This window comes from Ostrinia furnacalis, unplaced genomic scaffold (assembly GCF_004193835.3).
Source record: "Ostrinia furnacalis isolate ACB-3 unplaced genomic scaffold, ASM419383v2 OfSCF1110, whole genome shotgun sequence".
In the NCBI taxonomy this organism is placed as follows: Eukaryota; Metazoa; Arthropoda; class Insecta; order Lepidoptera; family Crambidae; genus Ostrinia; species Ostrinia furnacalis.
The window spans coordinates 488633-511780 of NW_021131349.1; the positions used below are offsets into that span (position 1 = coordinate 488633).

Here is a 23148-nt window from a genome sequence, read left to right on the forward strand (position 1 = left end):
AATGAGTCAAAAATTGTAATCAATACTATGTTGAACCTACACTAGAGTCTGTATCAGATATTGTTTTGATTAAGCTAATTTCATTCAGAACCGTAAAAACACAGTTTACCATTTCTGGAGTTTTCATTTTTACGATGCCACTGCTTTTGACTTCTGCTTTTGGTAAGGAAATTTCACATAAATCGAACACAGTAATGTCCAACATGATCATGTAGAATATTTGATTCTGAAGTATTTGGTATGCTCGATTTATAAGTTCTGATTTCTCAACTGCTTCTTCTTTTATACTGAAAATAAAAATATTAAACTATTACTGAGAAGGATCTTTTTGCTCAATTGATAGATATGAGGAAAAGTACTTGACTCTGTTCTATACACAGAAATGGACACAGGAGTAGGTTAATGTAGTTCCCTACAGATAGCCACTAGGACCACTGATATTTAAATAAAATAATTATTTACTGCATTGAAAATTATTTACAAAGAGAATCTTACCCATTCCATATTATATGGACATCCCCAATGTCAAATGATAACTTTAGCTTATCTTTGTGGTCAACTCGAGGAGTTTTGTAGATGAATGTAAACTGGTCAGAAGTTCGGGATGTGTCACTTTCAATAAAAGTGAAGCCAAATTCCAATAGTTGCCGCTGAAAATGAAAATCCATTAAAATTACATGTGTAAGGAAACCTGGACAAACTAACAAAGTACTACATCATTAATTGGATTTTATACATATAATGGTAAATATATATTTATATATAATACCTGCATGATATGCATACCTGTGTAAACACAAATTGATGTATATGACAGTCAAACATAGTCTGCATGAATGCCTTTACAGCAGTGCCCACTCTTTGTTCCCCTTTTTCCAGCATGTAGGGCAGATGTGTGGCTCCATCTACAGCGCAACTCACACCCCATGATACAAATATTGCGGAATAAGCCACTTTAGTCTTAGCATTGTTTTCTTGGGTTGATGACACTGTTACCTAAAATATGTTACAAATCATGAAATATTATGTTAGCATCTAGCTCTATTTTTATGTCAGTGTACATAATTATGAGCTAGGTTTTGTGGTATTTATGATATAATTAGAGCTTACATTATTAAGATACAGCTTCAAAACACTTACCACTATACCATTAGCATCTTCCTCAGAATATTTGAGATGTGGCTGCTCCTCAATTGTGACAGTGTATTTTAGAGTGTTAGCAGCAACTGAGCTCACAAGCGATTGACGAATTTTAGATGCATATAGTTTGAGCTTCAATGCACCGTACTGCAAGTTGTACATTGGTGATACTTTGTTTAGACGCCACAGGCCTTCATTGTATATAACTGCAATAAGAAGATACACATAACAAGTCAATGTCGTTGTGATTTTTATAAATAAAAACAAAAATAGACTACACACTTGCTAAGGGATCCGAGACAACGATGTTGTTTTGATACATATTATCATCTCGTTGCCAAGAAGGTTCTTGCCCATAGCTAGACATCTTGTAGTTTTGCCTAAGTACCAATAAAAGCCAACATAAAGGCCACCAATTTTACACTGAAAAACTCACTAAAATGTAAGAGTAAACAAACTAATTTCGGTTCGAAATTGAATGAAACGAACGGAACGAACCAACCATAGACAAAGTACAACAAATGTCAAAAAAACGTAAAAAAAAAATTTTCTTAGTATTTTTTTTAGTATTGGATTAGATAATTTTCGCCATATGTAGAGAAAGCCGAGCAAATATACGAAAGTTGAAGCGAACATGTACTCGCTCTTATTTAATACATATTTAAATACAGAACGCAAACAACACATAAAAAAATCATAAAAACTCTTATAAAACTCATTTATTTTGTTTTCTGATGTTAAGTGACTAATTATCGAATGCACTGGCTATTTAGGTACCTCGCTTTTATCATTAATGTCTGCATGGGAAATAGAAAGTCCTTGTCCAAGTTATCGAAAAAAAATGCTTCACGACCTCTATCAAACGATACTAATAAAAGGTCCGAAATTCAAGTTTTGATTTGATTTAATATCCGTTATTACACACCTCTAGTTAAAGGGCACTTCTTCGAAATCGCATTCTTCGGCTGATTCATATGGACAAATTTCAAATTCAATTTGAGGTTTGTAACATAGACTCATATGAAAATAGGTACACCCAATAACATATATTTGGATAAGGGACTCGTTTTTGTAAAGTAGTTTTCAAGATATCGACGTTCAAATATTTTGTGCCCATATGAATCAGAATTTGTTACATATTAATCAAAAACAGAAATAAAATTTATAATCTTTATGTACAATTGGCTCTAAATTAAGAAAATAATCATATTATAACAAAAACAATGATCTGTTGTTATGAAAAAATGAAACGATTCCACAATAATTCGTGAAAAAACATTTTTTTTTTAACTTTAGTATACATCCATAATATTTTGTCATCATCATAATCATTTCATCTGAACATAAGCCTCTCCCAATGATTTCCATAATGACCGGTTGGTAGCGGCCTGCATCCTGCGCCTTCCTGTGGGAGGACGTTCTACACTGAGCTTTCCGGCACGTGGCTTCCACTCTAGAAACGTGCTATCCCATCGGCCATCACTTCTGTATACTATGTGTCCTGCCCATTATCACTTCAGCTTGCTAAAACATCGGACTATGCCACCATGCGACTTTAGATCGTTTACGGATCTCCTCATTTCAGATTCGATTGCATAAAAAAAAAAGCATAGTTCACTCCATAGTACACTATGCAACTTTGTGGTTCGTAAGCCTACAGTAAGAGGCCGCTTTTCAGTACAATTTGTCATCACTGATAACACACACTGGATGTAGACTTTCATCTTATGGCACTAAGGTATTTTAGATGACTTTACCGAGCTGTATTACTTATCCAAGCTATTGTTGTTAAGACGTCTACCTACAAGGTGAAGAAGGTGAGATGAGCTTATAGAGGTTGTGGCAATGGCAATCAGTTAATCTCGAAATCATTGGAGGCCTATGCTCAGCAGTATATTATTATGTGCTATGGACGCCTTAAGTGTAGCTGAAATAATAATAAAAATAAATAAATCGTTGGGCAATTTTATACAACGCCATTTAGCCACAAAATAAGCAACAAATATGCTTGTGTTATGGTTGCTAGCTTAACGAATATACTACTTATTTACTGTTTAAACACATAAATTATTCTTTTCTTAGCATAAAAATGATAGTGTTTTTTTTTTATTCATAACAATTCAATCGCACCTGGTCTTAAGTGAGATGCAGTCTGGGATGTCATTCTTAGCTAAAAAACCCTTTTTTGGTGCTTGATAGACCAAAAACTAATTCATTTTATGATTCATATAGGGCCCTGACCATATGAATCACGCACAGATAAATCAGTTTTTTGCCTAAAATCGAGCAAAACTCGTCATACATACAGACTACAGTTCTGTCATTTTTCTACATAAATCTATAACCCAAAAGCATCACAAGAAAGACAGATTAGATTTTTAATGCAATAATGTAATTTTATAAAGTAGGCATTGTAATCAGCATGCCACCTGAACCAAGCACAGATGAATCAAGTATTTGCCTTCGTCACACCGGGTTCTAAGCCAACCAGCTCCATGTCTGCCTTCTAGCTCATCCGTTGCAAGNGAATACAATTGATCATCTAAATTCGAAAAGTGACCAGTAGTATAAAAACGTTTCATGGTTTTTATTTTTTCACGCGTTTTATTATCGAAAAATATTCGCTAAAACTCATATAAATACTCAAATAATAAATCAAATTCAAGTTTAAATGCACTTTATGACATAATTTTTAAATTGTCACTATTAATATTTTTTACTGAATAACCTGTAAAGTTAATTCTACAATTTCTGAAAAATCACCTAAAAGTAACCTTTTCATTAGTGTAAGCTAAAAGTAACCACAGCAGTTCAAAAGTAACCTAAAAGGTTACAAAAGTAACCTTCTGGCAAACACTGGTCCTTGTCCAAGATATAGAAAAAAAGTGCTTCACGAGCTCTATCAAACGATACCAATAAAAGGTCCGAAATTCAAGTTTTGATTTGATTTAATATCCGTTATTACACACCTCTAGTTAAATTGATAAAATGACGTTGTCAATTAAAAAAAAAAGTTAGTTGTCAAACGAACGACGAGACGAGTTTGTTTTGTAATTTTCTCAAATAAAATAAACTTTTTACGTAGATTACCTACATAAATTCTGAGCCTATATCAGAATTATATAAATATCTACTAAGTTTCGTGTTCAATCCAGGTAAATTGTTGATAACTATGTTGTATCGTCATAAATTTGTATCTTATCGCGTCGTTATTTTGCACTTTTGATAGTGGACTTTGCTCATTTTAATAGCTTTGTTTAAATTTCGTTGTGTGAGTCTCGCCTGCCTCATTTTGCGTTTGTTTGCCGGCAAGGATGGACCAACTGCGATTCGACGGACGTGTAGCAGTCGTGACCGGTGCCGGAGGAGGTTTGGGCAGGGCGTACGCTCTGCTGTTGGCCTCTAGAGGTGCTAAAGTGGTTGTGAATGACCTCGGATCCGCCAGAGATGGCTCCGGCAAATCTAACTTTGCCGACGCCGTTGTTAAGGAAATTAAGGACAAAGGTTAGTAATTGTTTTGAACTTTGATTATGTTACTTACACCATGAATAACTTTGATTTTGCAAATGATTAGACTGTGAATTATACTAAACTGTGTTTCAATAGATAATTATTTTACAGTAAAATCTATAAAGATTTTTTTTATACCAGTAACATACCTACATTCCAACATAATACTTTTATCATTGATTGTCTAATCAGGTTTATGTAATATTGATCTAGAAAACAATTTTGTCTTATTCTAAAGTATGGAAAAGAAACTTTATACATGCATGGTAAATTTTGTTATGAGAATTGGTAAAAGTTGTTTTCAAACAACATTCTCTTTATGTTATGGGTAAAATTACTTAATACAACATCTGATGTGCACAAAATGTCATACATATACTTTGATTTGTATTAAACTTACTACAGGTTTAATTTAAAAATATAAAATTTTGAAGTGCGCAGTAAAAAAATTTTTATTCTTTCAAAATATGTTTCATAAATTAGATTGTGTATTATTTTAAATCTTAGGTGGAGTGGCAGTAGCCGATTACAACTCTGTTGTGGAAGGAGAAAAGATCATCAAAACAGCTATTGACAACTTTGGCCGAATTGATATCCTCATCAATAACGCTGGCATCCTCCGTGATAAGAGTTTCCTTAAACTGCCAGAGCAGGTATGTTGTAACATTATTATTTGACTGTAATATTTTGATATAAATGCGGTAAAATGGAAAGAGAGATATCAAAATATGCTCTCTTTTCACAACATTAAAGGCTTTTTAATGGTACTAAATGGTACTAAATATGTAGTACTAAATGGGACTAAAACGTTTATGCATGAAGGAAAGTTTGTGTACTTGAGTCTATCATATATTTACTCTAGCTTTGGTTTAATAGGACTGGGACCTTATCCACGCTGTTCACTTGAAAGGAGCATACAAGACCACACACGCAGCATGGGACTACTTCAGGAAACAGAAGTATGGACGGATCATCATGACTTCCAGCAATGCTGGTATCTACGGCAACTTCGGCCAGAGCAACTACAGGTGAGATTTAATAGATTTAACCCTTTTGAGGCTTTTATTTTTAATTTTTTTTGGACCTTATGACATGTGAATATGGTTAAAAAATGGTGGGAATTATATTCCCACTGCCTTATAAAGGGTTTTTTTTAAACTTCATAACAGTTGTAACAGATAGAAAGTAGAACATAAGCTTTATCTAAAACTAAAGTTAGTCTTAAAATTACATTACATGAAGCTACTAACTCAAAATCAACAGAATTCTAATGAGTTGAATTTTAAATGGGTGTTTAGAACAAATCATTGTTAATTACTATCGTCAAATGGGGTCATAGTTTAATGCAGAAATATAAACGTAATAGATAACATTCAGTCTTATGTCTAAACATTTAATGTCAATATAAACAACTTAATATTGAAGTGAACATGAGTTCACAAATGCTAAACAGTAAACAATTTCTTGCGTTATGTGATTGTGATGAATGATTCAACTTGAAAAACAATCTTTCAGGGTAAGATAACTTAAAAATTTCGATAAGTTTAACAATTTCAGGTGATTTAATACGGATCACCCGGCAAGCGAAAGGACGTGGGTTTTACTATTTATGAGCAAGTATTAGCCCGCAGCTTCATTCGCGTAAAATTCTAGGCCCACCTTAAGGAGAGAAATTTGCATATATCTGGGGCTGTTCTCTCTGTTCATAGGTGAGTTGTTTGTTTGTTGATATCTACCTAGCTCACACTTACATATACCTACTATTTGTATTCTGAACTTACTTACCTACATAAGCAGTGAAAGTAGCAAGTCATTCTAGTTCAAGTGTCATACTAGCTCGTCATTGAAACTAGACGAAGCAGCCATTTAAAATTAAATTACCCATTTCTGTTAAATATTCAAACACAACTACATAGTAATATTACTTAATAGTATGTTATAAAGTCGCCGATGGAACGGCGACCTTAAAGCAAAAGGGTTACTGTATATTTTACATTGACATAACAAGTAATGTTACGATGCAAGGACTTTAGTCGCTAACCAAAAATTATACTGTAAAAGACCTTTGCCGGTTCTTACGGCTCACAGTTTATACGTATAGCTCTTTATCTCGGATAACTACAGTAATAAATTCTTGATAAAATTTGATTATAAAATATACAAAGACAAAAATACACTGTAAGAAGCGTTGTGTTTGAAGTACCTATATCTGTTCTTCAATTGTTTTTAATATGATAAAAATATTTTCGGATTTGGTCAAGCAAAGGCAGTTTAAACAAGTGTTATTGTTGACCAGTCATAACGGTGCATCAATTGTAAATGGAGGACGTCAAATCGCTACATTCTCTCCGAGGTGAGACATCATTATCACAAAGAGCTATTCTATTGTTTGCTACTAACAAGTATTTGTTTACACGTATTCTTTCATGAAGCCTTTAAACTGTTGACATTATTTGTTTATAAATAACTGACTAGACATCTCTATGAACAATATCATTGGACATGAAGTTTAAAAATAATGTAAGAAATACTGACATCCGCTAGAAGTGCTTGTTAAATTATAAAAATAAAGATTATTTTAGTTAGTGACTTTTTGACATCGGCCCGGATGGGTTAAAGTTTTGGTGACGTAAATGTCACTAAGTACCAACATGTTGTTGGCAAATAGACTAGTACTGTCAACTATTTATTTATTTATTGCACATAAATGTAGGGTACTATAAGGTACATACTATGTACTAACATACAAATGCATACCCGGTTGGGTACAGCAATATAAATTACAATAATTGTTAAATATTCCTACTACATATTCAAACAGGAACCCTCTATTTTTCGACATTATTAATCGTTAGAGAATAGCCTCGTTTTAGCCAAATGACGTTCACTGCTGGACAAAGGCGGGGAAGCCTTTTTTTCCCAAGGATTTCCAAAACAACCGGCAACCGGTCCTTCGCCGCCCGCATCCAGGCACCTCCAGTGACATTCACCAGAACGTCGGTCCACCTAGTGAAGAGCGTGCCCACACTACGTCTTCCAGCCCAGTGGAACTTCGAACCCCTATGTTCTCTCATTAATTTCGTTGCGGGTTCAATGACAGTTTACCTTTCCCCCGGGACAAACTTGACCTTCACTGGTTGGGTTTTTATTGGCGGTCAAGCTGTAGATCCTGGCTACACAGGAGTTGCAGCGGTGGGAATAGTCCCGTTCCAGCCCAGTGGTCGCTACTCGAGAACTTTTCTGCCCTAGCGGCCATCAACTCTGCGAGGCTCACATTACATATCGAGATTATTTTGTTCCATAGCGCTGCCAAGATGGGTCTGGTGGGTTTCGCCAACACCTTAGCTTTGGAGGGGGACAAATACAACATCAAGGTGAACACGATCGTCCCGACCGCCGCGTCTCGGCTCACAGAGGACATTCTCCCCCCTGAAATGTTCCAGGCCATGAAGCCAGAGCTCATCGCTCCTGTTGTGGTAAGACCTTTATTTAGGTACATTTTTTAGGATCGTAAGTCAAGGCAATAAGATTCAAAATAGCGTGATAAAGTATATTGCTGGCACTACCTGCTGTGACCGTCAGCAAGTACTAAATAATTGTTTTTCTTAAAATATTAATTGACGATTTGAAAGAGCTATATGAACGTCCATATGAATGGTAAAATTTTTGACTTTGAAGATTCGTAATAAAATGTGATAAGGCATAAGGTATCTATTAGATACTATATCGCTATCTGTTCAAGAGTCCCCCCTGCATAGGATGTTATTATTTTGAATCTTATTGCCTTGTCTCTAAAATCTCAAAATGATGAAAAATCTTGCTGATGCGCAAAAGTTAACGTATGTTTTAGAGACGTTTACGTATTTTTTATTATCTGTCACTACTGTTAAGGCATCTCGCTTTGCGTGGGAGGGATTAATGTATTGGAAACTTAGAGTAATGTCTTAGAGCGCTTTCACATTTAGACGCGCTGCCGAAAATTTCATACTTTATGACAGCGGAATTCAGCGGATGCATGCCTTCAGATTAAAAATCGCCCTAATGTAAAAAACGGTCGTAGGGAGTAGCCCCACTGGTTAGGAGTAAGAGTTATTCACTTTCAAACTGACTGAAAGCCTTTAGGCATATTAATATAATAAATATAATATGGAGTTAGACAGACTTTTAATGTCTGTTAAAGATGGTGCAATCCAGCCTAAGTAATAATTTGAATCAATCTGTAAACTTTTTGTTCAACATCGCTTAATCTTTGCGATATACGTACGTTCAATAGATAGGTACTATGTATAAATAACAATTTACGACAAACATGAATGCGCTAAAACGTTTATCTGTTATTATACAGTGTGAGTCACGTTAAAGTGTACATATGAAAATAGATGAAACTAGACCTATTTTTATCGACAAAAAAGAGGTCAAAAAATTTTTGAGATTTTTTTTAAATTTTTTATAGAATTTTTTTTCTTCCAATTACNGATTATTTTGTTCCATAGCGCTGCCAAGATGGGTCTGGTGGGTTTCGCCAACACCTTAGCTTTGGAGGGGGACAAATACAACATCAAGGTGAACACAATCGTCCCGACCGCCGCGTCTCGTCTCACAGAAGACATTCTCCCCCCTGAAATGTTCCAAGCCATGAAGCCAGAGCTCATCGCTCCTGTTGTGGTAAGACTTTTATTTAGGTACATTTTTTAGGATCGTAAGTCAAGGCAATAAGATTCAAAATAGTGTGATAAAGTATATTGCTGGCACTACCTGCTGTGACCGTCAGCAAGTACTAAATAATTGTTTTACTTGAAATTTTAATTGACGATTTGTAAGAGCTATTTAATTGTCCATATGAATAGTCAAATTTTTGACTTCGAATATTCGTAATAAAATGTGATAAGGTATCTATTAGATACTATATCGCCATTATCTGTTCAAGAGTCTCCCCTGCATAAGATGTTATTTTGAATCTTATTGCCTTGTCTTTAAAATCTAAAAATGATGAAATATCTTGCTTATGCGCAAAATTTAACGTATGTTCGATTCGATTAATGTATTCGAAACCTAGAGTAACGTCTTAGAGCGCTTTCACATTTAGGCGATTTAGCAGCGCGACAAACGCGCGACAGACGCGCTGCCGAAAATTTTATGACAGCGGAAGCATGTCTTCACATTATAAAAACGCCGCTGCCGTGCTGCAGTCGCGCTACTAACGCCCTTATATGAAAGCGCTCTTAGAGAGTAGCCCCACTGGTTAGGAGTAAGGCCCAGAACAGACGGTGAAACGCAACTGCAACTGCTAGTTACTTTTGAGTTGCATCTAAGTTTCTGCCATAGCGTCCGTTTAGAGACCACACATGACGCGACCAGTTTGAAACTTTCAGTTTCAGTTTCATTCATAAGAATCATCAGAAAGTTGCAGTTTCGTTGCAGTTGCGTTTCACCGTCTGTTCTGGGCCTAAGAGTTATTCACTTTCAGACTGACGGAAAGCCTTTAGACATATAATATAATCAAATCAAATCAAATCAAATCAAATCAAATCAAATCAAATCAAATCAAATCAAATCAAATCAAATCAAATCAAATCAAATATATTTATTTTGCGAACATGGGTAAATGTAGGTATTACAAGTATTTTAGTATCTCCATCTTCCACCTTTTGGCATGGTTATAATAAATGTAATATGGAGTTTGACAGACTTTAAACGTCTTTAAAGATGGCGCAATCCAGCCTAAGTAATAATTTCAATCTGAAAACTTTTTGTTCAACATCGCTCAATCTTTGCGATATACGTTCAATAGATACTGTGTATAAATAACAATTTACGACAAACATGAAGGCGCTAAAACGTTTATCTGTTATTATGTAAGCATGATTATAATCGCAGATATTATGCTGTACTTTAAACACCTACCTAGCTGTACTTTAGGTACCTACTTATTTTGTCACTTGATCTAATTATTGATAGTGTATAGTATTTTGAAATGTGGGAAATATAGAATTAAATAAATAGCTGGCTTTTGTAGCCAACTCTCTCAACTTTATTTTCGTTATAAATATTATATGCTTAAGTAAACACAATGTTGACATTTGAACTAAGAATTTAAATGAACTTGCGTTTCGAGAACGTGTTTGCCTTATAACATGACTTAATTAATGAACACTGCGGTAAACCGCACGAAGCCATGATCCGTATCCATCCATACTTCTATACTAATATCATAAATGCGAAAGTAACTGTCTGTTACCTTTTCACTAATTATTTAATTTTGTTTTTATTATCATGGTCTCTTGACCAGTTGACCATGACCATGACCATAAACTATAATAGGGGGAAACCACCTAGTTTATTTTTTCCCCCTGTTATAGGAAAGGCGACACAGGTCAATTCTTAATGTGATCCGGAACTCACGCAGGCAAAAATATTTACGCTTTTTTTAGATTATTATTTATTATTATTATTTCAGGCGTACATGGTCCACGAGTCGTTCGAAGGCAACGGCAGCGTCATCGACTCCACCCTGGGTTATGCCAGCAAGCTGCACTACGTGCGATCAGTCGGCACCCCTCTTAAGTACGTTCCACACCTTCTTTTCAAACGTTTCTATGATCTAGTTATCTAGTGGTAAGATCCAGCCAACCGCTTTCACATTAGACTGTCAGAACACAGAATAATAATAAGTACTACCACAGAATAATAATAAGTACTACGTACAGAAGTTTTACTTCGCGAAGGTATTTAAAAAAATGTATGCTCAATGTCATTAGCAATATGGTGTAATTTAGCCTGTCTCAAGAGTCAAGCACCATTTTGTTGACAAACGTCAGTGATCGGCACTGCGCCGAAGCTATAGGGCTGACTTCGGTAAAATTATGTGACGTGAGGTGCCAAACTGCGGAAAATGGCGGAGGAAATACATGATTTAGCATGAATTATCACGAATAACATTAACTACTTATTTACCTCGCACTGTCTTGAGGCAACTTAAAAAAGTACATTCTGTGTTTTTATTATTATTTAGGCAGTTAAATACTGCACAGTATTTAGTACACCATTTTCTTTATTTTCTTCCATCATACACAAGAATACGCGTGCGTGAGTCAATGTTCGCTCGTATGTGAGGCCTTGTCGAATAGTATCCTGTAGGTGGGCCATCGTGCGTGTTTTGTTTTAGATGTACGGCGTTTTCACAATGTGAAGGCAGGCATTTTCTGTCATATAGTACTGGACCAATGAAATTATCAGCAGTGCGTCTGTCGCGCGTTTGTCGCGCTGCTAAAGTCGGCTAATGTGAAAGCACTAACCGGGGCAAACATTTTATAGGGAAATCATTTCTTGAGATACGATGACTCTTGAATACTTTTTGAGATACGATGCGGTGAGATGTGCAAAAATCCAAATGGGCGTTTCAAATCGAATTATGTAATTATCGATAGAATATGGTGCGCTTTATACGAGACGCTTTGAAACGATTTTTCGCACAAAGCACCCCTTCTTTCTATTCTACTTCCCCCTTAGACTGCCGCACGAGACATGCCCCTCGGTTTTTATCAGAGGCCATAATTTTGTTTTTATTGGCATGGCATGTGGTGTCGTGATGTAGATACATAGATATCACTACATAATCTAAAGAAAACCTTAGGTATTTTAAATAAAGATAACGACCAAAGTGATAACTGTAACTATCTTTACGTAACTACTGTTTGTGAACGATTTTAACCTACTACAAAAGAGAGGAGGTTCTCTATAATTTGACTTCTCTATTTCATAGGAAAACGCCCTCCGATGCCGTCACTATCGAGTCGGTCAAACAGTTCTGGCCACAGGTCGTGGACATGAAAAACGCAACTCACTTGGACAAAATCGCCGAAGTCACGATCGATCTGGCTGAAAAGTTACAGGTAATGTTATCGATTAGTTTTATACCTTAAGTCAAGGCAATAAAACTCAAAATTCCAAGAGCCAAGACTACTATTATGGTCACTATAATGTGTCTGTTTTGTAACGGTTGGAACTAAAAACAAAAGCCGCGACGAATGTAGATGAGAACAAAAGAGGACACAATGTGAAACTTTATCTGAGACAATAATATGAATGTTATTCATCAACAATTTGTTCCATAGTAAGTAACTTACAAACAAATAAACATATCTATCGATGACGCAATTCAAATTATTATGTTTCTAACAATGTTTTTCTGCAATTACTATGTTTCTAACAATGTTTTTCTTTGAATTCTTGTAGGACTTCGAAGATCGCGCTAAAATGGATGGCGGCAAGAATGTCTACAGATCCGAGTACAGCTACGACTCGAAAGATCTGGCGTTGTATGCTCTCGGAGGTGAGATTTTGCAAAATTTTTGAAACCGTAATAGATAAGATTTGTCCTTGAAAAATCATAGTGGTATGTATTACTATTAAAAAACTAAAAACTGACATTGATCAGTGTGTGTTAAGGAACAAGGGTTTTCTGTGTAATAGAGGAACTAGTAAATACATACATATTATGGTATAAGAATTTACACACGTATAATTAATTCAACTGTTGTTTTACGACAATTTGTCACGCATACGATTTTTACTATTCAATAAACCTCGTGTAAGTACCACATTTCATGCCGCTTGCACACGCGTTTTTTCTTTGAGGTTCTTAGTAATTTTTTAGGTAACAAAAACGCGCGATTCCGTCTCCGATACTATAATCAAATGCACAAAGTCGCCAAAACGTAATTCAGCATCGATATATTCGTAAAATCGCCGATGATAAAAGTAGCATGTCTGCTGTGGTCCTTACAATAACTCCTCCCATAACTACTAGCTTGTAGTGACCGAGTTTCTTGCGCTGCTTCTTCTCAGCACTGGCCCGTTTATTGTCCCGACGCAGTGGTAGGGTTAATACTGGGATGTGCAATAAGTGCACTGGAAAGGGTCTATGTATAGATCGTTTCATCTACGAAGACGCGCCCCACCAATTTTTGGTCCAGAGAAGCGCGGGGTACGGGGAGTTTGATCCGAGCAATCCAAGCGTCATTATTGTAGTGTGCGTGTACTCATGGATAATTTAGCGTGTACCGATAACACTAACATAAGCGGAAGTCTGGTGGGGCGCGTGAGTGTCTTCGTGGATGAAACGATCTATCTCTATCTATCTATATATATAAAAGAAAGTCGTGTTAGTTACTCCACTTATAACTCAAGAACGGCTGAACCGATTTAGCTGAAAATTGTCAGGGAGGTAGTTTAGAGCCAGGAGAAGGACATAGGATACTTTTTATCCCGTTCGAAATTAAAAAAAAGTCTGCTTATTTATTGCCATTAAGGCGGAACAAAGTTCGCCGGGTCAGCTAGTCTATTATATAAAAGAAAGTCGTGTTAATTACTCCACTTATAACTCAAGAACGGCTGAACCGATTTAGCTGAAAATTGTCAGGGAGGTAGTTTAGAGCCAGGAGTAGGACATAGGATACTTTTTATCCCGTTATTTATTGCCATTAAGGCGGAACAAAGTTCGCCGGGTCAGCTAGTACTTAATAAACTATAGTGCTTTTTAAAAGCCTATTTGCAAAAAATAAATGAGCTTTATGAGTTTATCTGTTCTCCTTAGTCGGCGCGTCTGTCAAGAACCCCACCGACCTGAAGTTCTTATACGAGAGCCACGAGAGTTTCTCAGCGCTGCCCAGCTACTTCATCTTAGCCGGCATGTGTATGGAGGCGCCTCTCGTGCCCGCTGCCATGCCGCCTGGAAAGCACGCTGACTTTACCAACGTAAGTAGACATTTATTTATTTATTAATAGGTACAGTTACAGTACATAGAATACTATAGCCTGACCAGGAACATAAAAACCCTCGCCATGTTGCGGAAAACTAATGGTACTAATTTCTTTTAATGGCAACAGTAACTGAAAACTTCATTTACATGTCAACTTGCATGTCAGTCTATTGCTGTCAAAGTGTAAACAAACTTTATTTTAAATGTGCGCAATTGATTTTGTGAATAAAATTGCTAAAATCTTTTTATAGTCGTGAAAGAAAAGTGGTTCACAATGTGTTAAAGTATTTGTCGAAGAGAAATACTAAGGGTTCGGACAATATTTTCATTGAATAATGTTTCCGACAAAGGTTATCAAATTGACTGACATGTTTATCGTATAGTACAGTCCACTATGAAAATTAGCTGTGGTTTGTTTCAACTAGGTACCTATTTGAAATTTTTTTGTCACTTTCTAAGTGTTGAATTTTATGGAATTGGGAAAGAAGTACCGAGTTTGATGCTTTCATGAGCAGACATTGCAGTTGTAATGTTGAATATTCAAGTTCTGAATTTGATTATTCATGATTAATAAAATAAATCCTACTAGCTCGATTGATGGTCTCATTTAATTTATTTAAACCAGGTTACCTATAATAATATTTTTTCGTTAATTTATGAAAATATCAAATTAACCCGTAATCCTGAATCCTGATACATAAAGTTGGCCAATTAATTTAACACAGTCGCGTCTCTATGCCAGGGTTTTTATGTTCCTGGTCAGGCTATACTTATTTAGTAAAAAATACAGCTACAAATCACTTACAAATCTATGGACCAATTACAACTGCACACAACTAGGCCTAATAACTTAAGTGCTTAGATAAAACAACAAAAACTAATGTTAGCTACAACAAAAACTAATCCAACAATCTAATCAGCATTTCTTAATTTATTTTTAAAAACCCGAAATGTATGCTGGAATATGTCCTTGTCAACGTCAAGACTATTGTAGGCCCTGCACATTCTGTAAATAGGGTGATTTACTGAGACATTATTTGTAGCGAGTGGTACATGAAACAGCTGAGGTCGACGCACTGAACGTTTCGGAACCCTAAACAAACATGATTCAGTATTCGTTAAAAGTTAAACTAGGACTGTTCGTCTCCGCGAGTTTACATCGAAAACAAAACACGCACGATGGCCCCCTACAGGATTACTATTCGACAATACGAGCGAACATTGACTCACGCACGCGTAATCTTGTGTATGATGGAAGAAAATAAAGAAAACGGTGTACTAAATACTGTGCAGTATTTAACTGCCTAAATAATAATAAAAACACAGAATGTACTTTTTTAAGTTGCCTGAAGACACTGAGAGGTAAATAAGTAGTTAATATAATTCATGATAATTCATGCTAAATCATGTATTTCCTCCGCCATTTTCTGCAGTTTGGCACCTCACGTCACATCATTTTACCGAAGTCGCCGAGTTAGCTTCGGCGCAGTACCGATCACTGACGTTTGTCAACAAAATGGTGCTTGACTCTTGAGACAAGCTAAATTACACCATAAATTGTTAATGACATTGAGCATATTTTTTTTAAATACCTTTGCGAAGTAAAAGTTCTGTACGTAGTACTTATTATTATTCTGTGGTTAAACTTTCAACCATATGCCGTCCGCTGCTGAAACGAGACTATTCCCACCTCTCGTTCCCACCGCTGCAACTCCTGTGTAGCTAGTATCTACAGCTTGACTGCCAGTAACCCAACCAGTGAAGGTCAAGTTTGTCCCGGGGGAAAGTTAAACTGTCATTGGACCCGCAACGAAATTAATCAGAAGAACATAGCGACAAGATCGGTGTAATAAAGTGCCGTTGCCGTTCGTTGCTAGACAAAGGCTTCCCCACAATATCTAAAAGGACTGGTTCTGCGCTGTCCGCATCAATGACCTTTAGCAGATAGTCGGTCCACCGAGAGGCCTGCCTTCCGCGTATCATATTGTGCCATAGCTAAACCGATTGCCAAAGGTGGCGAATGGCGATTATGGCAAAGACCCCCCATGACACTGCTTAGCTATTGAAGTGCCTGGCTAGAACTAACCTGCCCCCTAAAAAAAACTAATCATGACAGTTGCGAAAAACTGCTAAGTGAAATGATTTAAACATTAAAACTGTCACATTGTTACTTTGTCTAGGCCTCTGACAAAACATTATCGTAAACTGATGCGTCACAGATCTGTGATCAAATTCTTCTACGATTCATGCAAATTAAAATTCAATACCTTCAAAAATACGACTGCACTTTTTTTTCTAGATCCTTCACGGCGAGCAATTCATCGAGTACGTGGATGATTTCCCCGGCACCGAAGGCACCTTCCAGATCAGATCCTACGTGGTTGATTTGCTGGACAAGGGCTCGAGTGCCGTAGCTATCGTTAACAGTGAGTGTTACATTAATTGTTATCTTAGGCCCCGTTTCCACCAAAAGGAGATAAGGTGTTTAAGTAACCAGTCAGATTTCGTTATTTCCACATCACCTATTCTCTCCGCTTTGATAGAAACCGCGACTGAAAGCGCAATAAACAGTCTGCGGTCGATTTCAGTGTGACATATGCATAGCAATTCGAAAATTGCAAAAATCCCGCCGTCAGTCACCGCCTTAGTGCTTAAATTATACAGGGTTATGGTTGAAGTAGGATTTAAATTAACACAAAACAAGACGTAGGCATTTTATTTCATTTTTTATTACAATTATCTCTATTGTGGTTGGTCGTTATCAGCGATATTATTAGATTATGGTTGCGATAACACTATTTATGAAGGTTTTTGTACCCACGATAATTTGTTTGGACTTTGTTATGTCATATCACGTATCACATGTATGGCTATTATAGCATAATTTATAAGAAGTGGTGGTTGGCCAAAATTTACACAGAAAACTGAGTCCTGTGTATTTACTAGGAACTAAATGGATCAGCGGGGATACTTCGAAATGTTGTTTATGTAGTTTCGGGTCTATCTGTCACCATCGTCCATGATGGCATCTGGCTTTGGGTGAGAGCGATGGCAACATTCGAAACTTTGGATAACGTTTTTCGGAGTAACGCCGCTGAAGATCTGTTAATAAGCGACCATACTTTCAAGACTATTCCCACCTCCCGTTCCCACCGCTGCAACTCCTGTGTAGCCCCAGTATCTACAGCTTGACCGCCAATAAAAACCCAACCAGTGAAGGTCAAGTTTATCCCGCGGGAAAGTTAAACTGTCATTGGACCTGCAACAAAATTAATCATAAGAACATAGGAGTTCGAAGTTAAGGTTCGACTTCCCTCCGTTGTAAAGTGGATGACAGGTGACAAACAAAGGTTTAGTAACCTCACGCAGCGACCACACTTGCTTTATAATCCTTCCACCAATCCCAGGCCTTCACCCTGCAGTGGGATGTAGTATGTACTGGAAGTAAAATTTACATTAAATGTTGTTGCCAGGCGAGCTCTACCAGAACAAGAAAATGGTCGCTCGCACCCAACAGCACATCTTCGTGGTGGGCCAGGGCGGCTTCGGAGGCCCGCGCAAGAGTGCCCTAGCTGTCGACGTGCAGGCGCCGCCCAAACGCGCTCCTGATGCGGTCGTAGAACAACGCACTGCTGAGGACCAGGCGGCTCTTTACAGGTGAGACTACCTAGGTTAGGGAGGTCCCTAGTCATTCTCGGAGCCGGAGAGGCTCGCTCGTGAGCAAGTTTTTAGCCTGAGGCGGAGCTGCGGACGACTATCCAAGCTAGGACAATAACTCGCGGCTCCGTTTCATTGGGCTCCGGACACCGTCGGTTTTTAGTGAGCAGGAGGGGAGAGTCCCACATAACCCACTCGCCAGCCCTATCGACCAGTGGGTATGCGCAAAGCATTTCTCGACGTTAGAAAACAAAGAGAGGTCCCTAATCCGACTCGCTCGAGGTTCCTAATCCGGTTCGTTCGAGATCCCTAATCCGGCTCGCTCGAGGTCCATAATCCGGCTCGCTCGTAAGGGTTAGCCTGAGACGGAGCCCCGGAAGAATGTCCAATTTTAGGACAATAACTCGCGGCTACGTTTCATAGGAACTATTTATATATATTTTTTAAATATATATATTAAATATTTTTTAAGTTCACATGTATAAACTCATGCTGTTTGTTTTCTTAAAAAAAAAAAAAAAAAAAAAAAAAAAAAAAACTAGAGGACACCGTCGGGTTTTAGTGGGTAGGCCTCGCCCTTTTAGCTGGGAGATGCCAGTACCTAATGAATGACAAGTGTTTTTAATTAATTTAGTCTTAATTTTTTTATGTTTACTAAGTAGCATTTAACAGTTTGCCTAGTATAACCATTTAATCTTTTACGAATTCAATAATCTTATTTCAAAATGCGTATTGTATTCTTATCATTAAATAAGGGCTGATTTTTCAATCGTCAGATAACTTTTATCTGAAGAATAAGTTTGGCACATTGACAGTTTCAGTATGGGAAATATGTCAAAATGACAAGGTTATTCTTCAGATAAAAGATATCTGAGGATTGAAAAATCAGCCCTAAATTAAAAGGCAGTCTTGTTATCTGCAAATAAGTCTAAACCATTGATAAGATAAACCATGTCCATTAATCATAATTTAAAAAGATAACTCTATCGACTATGACTTTTATCCCTTCCTGGCCCAGACAATCCAACCAAATACTGTTTTGTTTCATTCTTCCTTTAGCGACTGAAAAGGTTAGCAAGCAGTTATTTTTTGTTACCTAACTACGCATATTGAAATTCATAAGATGCCCTTGGTATATGAACTTTGGCCCGTGAATTATTTAGTGTTGTAGCTGCAGTAAGTTGTTGGATACTTTAGAGTGAAGTGTGTTTTCTGTTGTAGGTTGTCTGGAGACTACAACCCTCTGCACATTGACCCGAACGTTGCTGTTGCAAGCGGTTACGAGAAGCCGATTCTTCACGGACTCGCTTCTCTTGGATTCTCCGTGAGGCACATCTTGGCCAAGTAAGTGAATTTTTTTTTTGTATAATACTGGCATGCACGTCTGAATACGGTTTTTTTTCGCGTGTTGTTTATATTTTCTTTTTAATAAGTAATATTTCAGTTAATCTTTTACATTGCATTTCAATTTGTTCTACCAATTTATCTGTGTACGAGTTATTGCAAATTTAAACTCTAAAATAAATAACTAGAAGAGGGAAATGAAGGCTGAAAGTTGGTTTCGGGATATTTTTTCTGAAATAAGGGATCTGGAAATTCATTTTAATGTTTATAGAAAGAAGTGAAGAGTGCTTCAGAAAAGTTTTCACTGCCATATTTGAAGTGTCGCGATTCTGTGACTGGCCAAAATCGGAAGCCACGGGTAGAACCTACTAAATAAATAATCTATATATATAAAAGAAAGTCGTGTTAATTACTTCACTTATACGGCTGAACCGATTTAGCTGAAAATTGTCAGGGAGGTAGTTTAGAGCCAGGAGAAGGACTTAGGATACTTTTTATCCCGTTCGAAATAAAAAAAAAGTCTGCTTATTTATTGCCATTAAGGCGGAACAAAGTTCGCCGGGTCAGCTAGTCCTGAAATAAAACTAATAACATGTAATCATTACACAGATACGCCGACAACGACTCTGGTAACGTGAAGGCGATCAAAGTCCGCTTCGCCAAGCCAGTCATGCCGGGACAGACGCTCGCCACCGAGATGTGGTTGGAAGGCAAGAGGGTGCACTTCCAGACTAAGGTCAAGGAGTCTGGAAACGTCGTTATTTCAGGTGAGACATTATCGGCAATGGGAAATGTTTTTATTTGGAAGTAGGTTGCTAAGGCTAATTTCAAACGTTTTATTTTCATCAAACTCTTGTAGTTTTTATTTAGAGGTAGGAGGTAGTTACCGATTTCATTAAAATACCGTTTGTTAAGTTTGTTTTCACCGCACATCTTTGGATTGGTAATCCGCCCCAGACATCAAGTATTTTAGATTACATTTTACAGGACTGTTTTCTAACAATATGTTTAAAAGTGATCATATTTTTGTTGACTGCCTTATGCCAAGGGAAAAAAGGCCGATCGTCTTAGTCTTACCCAAGTAACATTATGATGTTGTTTGTAAATTGTTGTTATTGTGAGTCTGATTTTATTTGTGCTTCCATTTTACATTCATTAAGAGGCTGTTAACAGCAGACGTCAAGTGTTTACCTTGAACTTCTCGACTGTAATATTGTCATTTACATTACGCAAGTCAGTTGACTAATTGTGATTCTTTATTTGGGGCTTCTCATTTATGAACCGAAACGATGCCCTTTGATTCTTCAAGGTTTTTAAACGTCATTGTTATCTTTCAGGCGCTTACGTCGACCTGAAGAATGTCAGCAAGGTCCGTCCGTCGGCTGCGTCGGCCTCTGAACTGCAGAGCGACGGACTCTTCGCCAAGATTAAGGAGGAGGTGGCCAAGAATCCCGCCAAGGCAAAGAGCATCAACGCGGTGTTCCTTTACAACATCACGCAAGACGGCAAAACTGTCAAGCAGTGGAGTACGTACCAACATAATAATATTTATTTTAAAAATACTTGACCAGTTCACTTAGTTATTAAAAAAACTTGAGCAGTTTACTTAGTTAAATTGGACAAGTTTTTTGGCATAGCTTGATCACACTAAAGTTTTAACCATGTTCCTTTCGACCACATAATCATATTTCTGAACTATCCGGTTGACCACCCAGTATACCCTTATCCTAACCAAACTGGATCACTACCGCTGCCTTCTCCTGAATGGTATCTAATTTTTAACACAGAATTCGAACAAAGCCGAAAACAAAATATCATTTTCCTATCTTTTTTCCACAGCTCTCGACTTGAAATCAGCCGAAGTCAAGGAGGGTGCGCCCAGCGGCAAAGCTGACACCACCATGACTCTATCAGACAGTGACTTAGTAGAGCTCGCGTCTGGCAAGCTCAGCCCACAAGTTGCCTTCATGAAGGGAAGACTCAAGATCACTGGCAACATCATGCTGGCGCAGAAACTGCAACCCCTACTCAAGACTGAGGCTAAACTATAAGACTACACCACTTTATATCGTATTCATTAAGGTGAAATGTATAAAAGAGTAATATGTTGTCGCATTTAGGACGAGTATTAAATACTTTATGAATGTTATCAATTTATATTTACATAAATGGGATATTAACAAACGTATAGAGGGTTTAGGTAATATTTTTGAATGAATATTTTATCAATGTTATTTCCACTATGATAAGTATTTTTTATTTATAATAAATTTTTTTACTAGTGTATTGTTATTTCCAGTGCATCTAGGCTAGGTCAGATGTATGAGGTTTATTTCGATTCATATTCACAAAGCAATACAATATCAAATCCAGAAATATTTCTCAATAAAATTAAAAATTTACAAATGTTGTTTTCTTTAAGAAACCTATGTTTCATTTTCAATATGTTTAACTAATGGAATCTCTTTTCTGGATTAATTCTGTTGTAGATTAATTACAATACAAAGGAAGATGACAAGTTTAATTTTTAACAACATTATAATAAGTAAGTAACTTCACAATTACTCAAGAAAACCAGTGACTTATTTTAAACAGCAGGTACAACTTTTCCTTGTAGAACTAAATTTGCTTCTTTAACTTCATTTTCCCAAGAATTTTTCATTTGAGGCTTCATGCTTAAATCTATGAACTTGTTTGCTTGAATTTCAGGCAAACCCTTAGTTTTGATAGCTGTTCCTATGATACAGCAATATGTGCCTGCAAATAGTAAAAATATCTTCACAGGACCAATTTAATATACTTTTATGCCATCCAATAAAGCTCCTGACTCAAAGATGCAGAGATATTACTTGTAGGCTTGACGAGACAGAGTCCCAACAACTCCCTTAGTCAGAGTGGCTATTCATTTAGTAATGTGGTTTCAGTTTTTCTAAATCATGCATGACACCTTAAAAGACTTAAGTAATACCACAATAATTGGGTTCTTTCAGTCATAAATATTATTATTATTAAATATTCTATTATCATGTAATTGTTTTATCATTCACCATGCAATAAAAATTGAGTAAAGCACTTAACTAAAAATAAGAACTTAGGTATAGATTTGAAATAAAGCCATATAAAATTAAAATCAAAGTTACTTTACAAGGTCGTCTCACCTTTCTGCAGTGAATTTTTGTCGATAACTCCATCGGCCGTTTCGCACTTAGTTATTTTCGCCCTGATGCCGGAACAGTCCGAGATAATCAAGATATCCTTCCCAACGGTCTGTTCTATAGTTCCTTGGAGCCACACTTCGATGGGTGTTGGTTGATGAAGTAGATCTTTTAACAAATATTTTCGCGGGAAAGCCATATCTGCTTACTTACTGTTCAAATCTACATGTACAACCTTTAATAGCAATTTACAGAAAACAAAGCAAGCCTAACTTAAAAGATAAGTTCGTCAGCAAACAAAAACAAAAGAAAAAGTGAGAAGTCCAACAACAACACTGAACAACACAAACAAACGAAGCCTTGTTTTTTTTTCTCCTTTCTGACACAAGCTGTCAACTTAACTGTCAATGTCAATTTTTTATTAAATACGTTCCTATTCACAAAATAATGTGCGATGGATTTTTCCGATAAACCATTTTTATAAAAGTGGCTCTTTAATTTAATAACTTACCATAAAGGATCTCGAATTCTCCTTTGTATTATAATATTTCGTAAGTGACAGAAACACTTTGCTATTTAAA

The 23148-nt window shown here is 36.7% G+C and overlaps 3 protein-coding genes across 5 annotated transcripts; 1 reads left to right on the forward strand and 2 right to left on the reverse strand.

The window, feature by feature from the left end:
- LOC114351219 (uncharacterized) lies at positions 1 to 1637 on the reverse strand. Its single transcript, XM_028302337.1, has 5 exons — positions 1423 to 1637; positions 1141 to 1346; positions 787 to 996; positions 496 to 650; positions 1 to 287 (listed from the first exon to the last, which is right to left on the reverse strand). The coding sequence occupies exons 1-5, from the start codon at positions 1505 to 1507 to the stop codon at positions 26 to 28; spliced, it is 918 nt and encodes a 305-aa protein (XP_028158138.1). The 5' UTR covers positions 1508 to 1637; the 3' UTR covers positions 1 to 25.
- A 2514-nt stretch (positions 1638 to 4151) lies between these two features.
- On the forward strand, positions 4152 to 21772 carry LOC114351201 (peroxisomal multifunctional enzyme type 2). 3 transcript variants are annotated; one of them, XM_028302315.1, is made up of 15 exons: positions 4152 to 4295; positions 4454 to 4644; positions 5158 to 5303; positions 5527 to 5678; positions 7955 to 8126; positions 11108 to 11214; positions 12413 to 12542; positions 12886 to 12982; positions 14246 to 14406; positions 16711 to 16837; positions 17885 to 18068; positions 19290 to 19412; positions 20022 to 20179; positions 20750 to 20938; positions 21252 to 21772. In XM_028302315.1, exons 2-15 carry the CDS (start codon positions 4455 to 4457, stop codon positions 21461 to 21463), a joined length of 2148 nt encoding a protein of 715 aa, XP_028158116.1. In that variant the 5' UTR covers positions 4152 to 4295; position 4454; the 3' UTR covers positions 21464 to 21772. The 3 variants fall into 3 exon arrangements, with proteins under 3 accessions (XP_028158116.1, XP_028158117.1, XP_028158118.1); XM_028302316.1 differs by lacking the exons at positions 4152 to 4295; positions 4454 to 4644; positions 5158 to 5303; positions 5527 to 5678; positions 7955 to 8126 and adding an exon at positions 9140 to 9315; XM_028302317.1 differs by lacking the exons at positions 4152 to 4295; positions 4454 to 4644; positions 5158 to 5303; ... (6 more) ...; positions 16711 to 16837; positions 17885 to 18068 and adding an exon at positions 19117 to 19138.
- Positions 21695 to 22926, reverse strand: LOC114351203 (uncharacterized). Its single transcript, XM_028302318.1, has 2 exons — positions 22571 to 22926; positions 21695 to 22169 (listed from the first exon to the last, which is right to left on the reverse strand). The coding sequence occupies exons 1-2, from the start codon at positions 22764 to 22766 to the stop codon at positions 22000 to 22002; spliced, it is 366 nt and encodes a 121-aa protein (XP_028158119.1). The 5' UTR covers positions 22767 to 22926; the 3' UTR covers positions 21695 to 21999.
- Between the last annotated feature and the right edge of the window lie 222 nt (positions 22927 to 23148).

Bases quoted from the DNA above. Each gene is read 5' to 3' on its own strand.
- LOC114351201 (XM_028302315.1), top strand. From the start codon at position 4,455: ATGGACCAACTGCGATTCGACGGACGTGTAGCAGTCGTGACCGGTGCC. The intron at 16,838-17,884 runs GTGAGTGTTACA...TGTTGTTGCCAG, and splicing joins TGCCGTAGCTATCGTTAACA to GCGAGCTCTACCAGAACAAG. The intron at 18,069-19,289 runs GTGAGACTACCT...TTTCTGTTGTAG, and splicing joins GACCAGGCGGCTCTTTACAG to GTTGTCTGGAGACTACAACC.
- LOC114351203 (XM_028302318.1), bottom strand. From the start codon at position 22,766: ATGGCTTTCCCGCGAAAATATTTGTTAAAAGATCTACTTCATCAACCA. The intron at 22,170-22,570 runs GTGAGACGACCT...TACTATTTGCAG, and splicing joins CAAAAATTCACTGCAGAAAG to GCACATATTGCTGTATCATA.
- LOC114351219 (XM_028302337.1), bottom strand. From the start codon at position 1,507: ATGTCTAGCTATGGGCAAGAACCTTCTTGGCAACGAGATGATAATATG. The intron at 1,347-1,422 runs GTGTGTAGTCTA...TTCTTATTGCAG, and splicing joins TGTCTCGGATCCCTTAGCAA to TTATATACAATGAAGGCCTG. The intron at 288-495 runs GTAAGATTCTCT...TTTTATTTTCAG, and splicing joins GTCCATATAATATGGAATGG to TATAAAAGAAGAAGCAGTTG.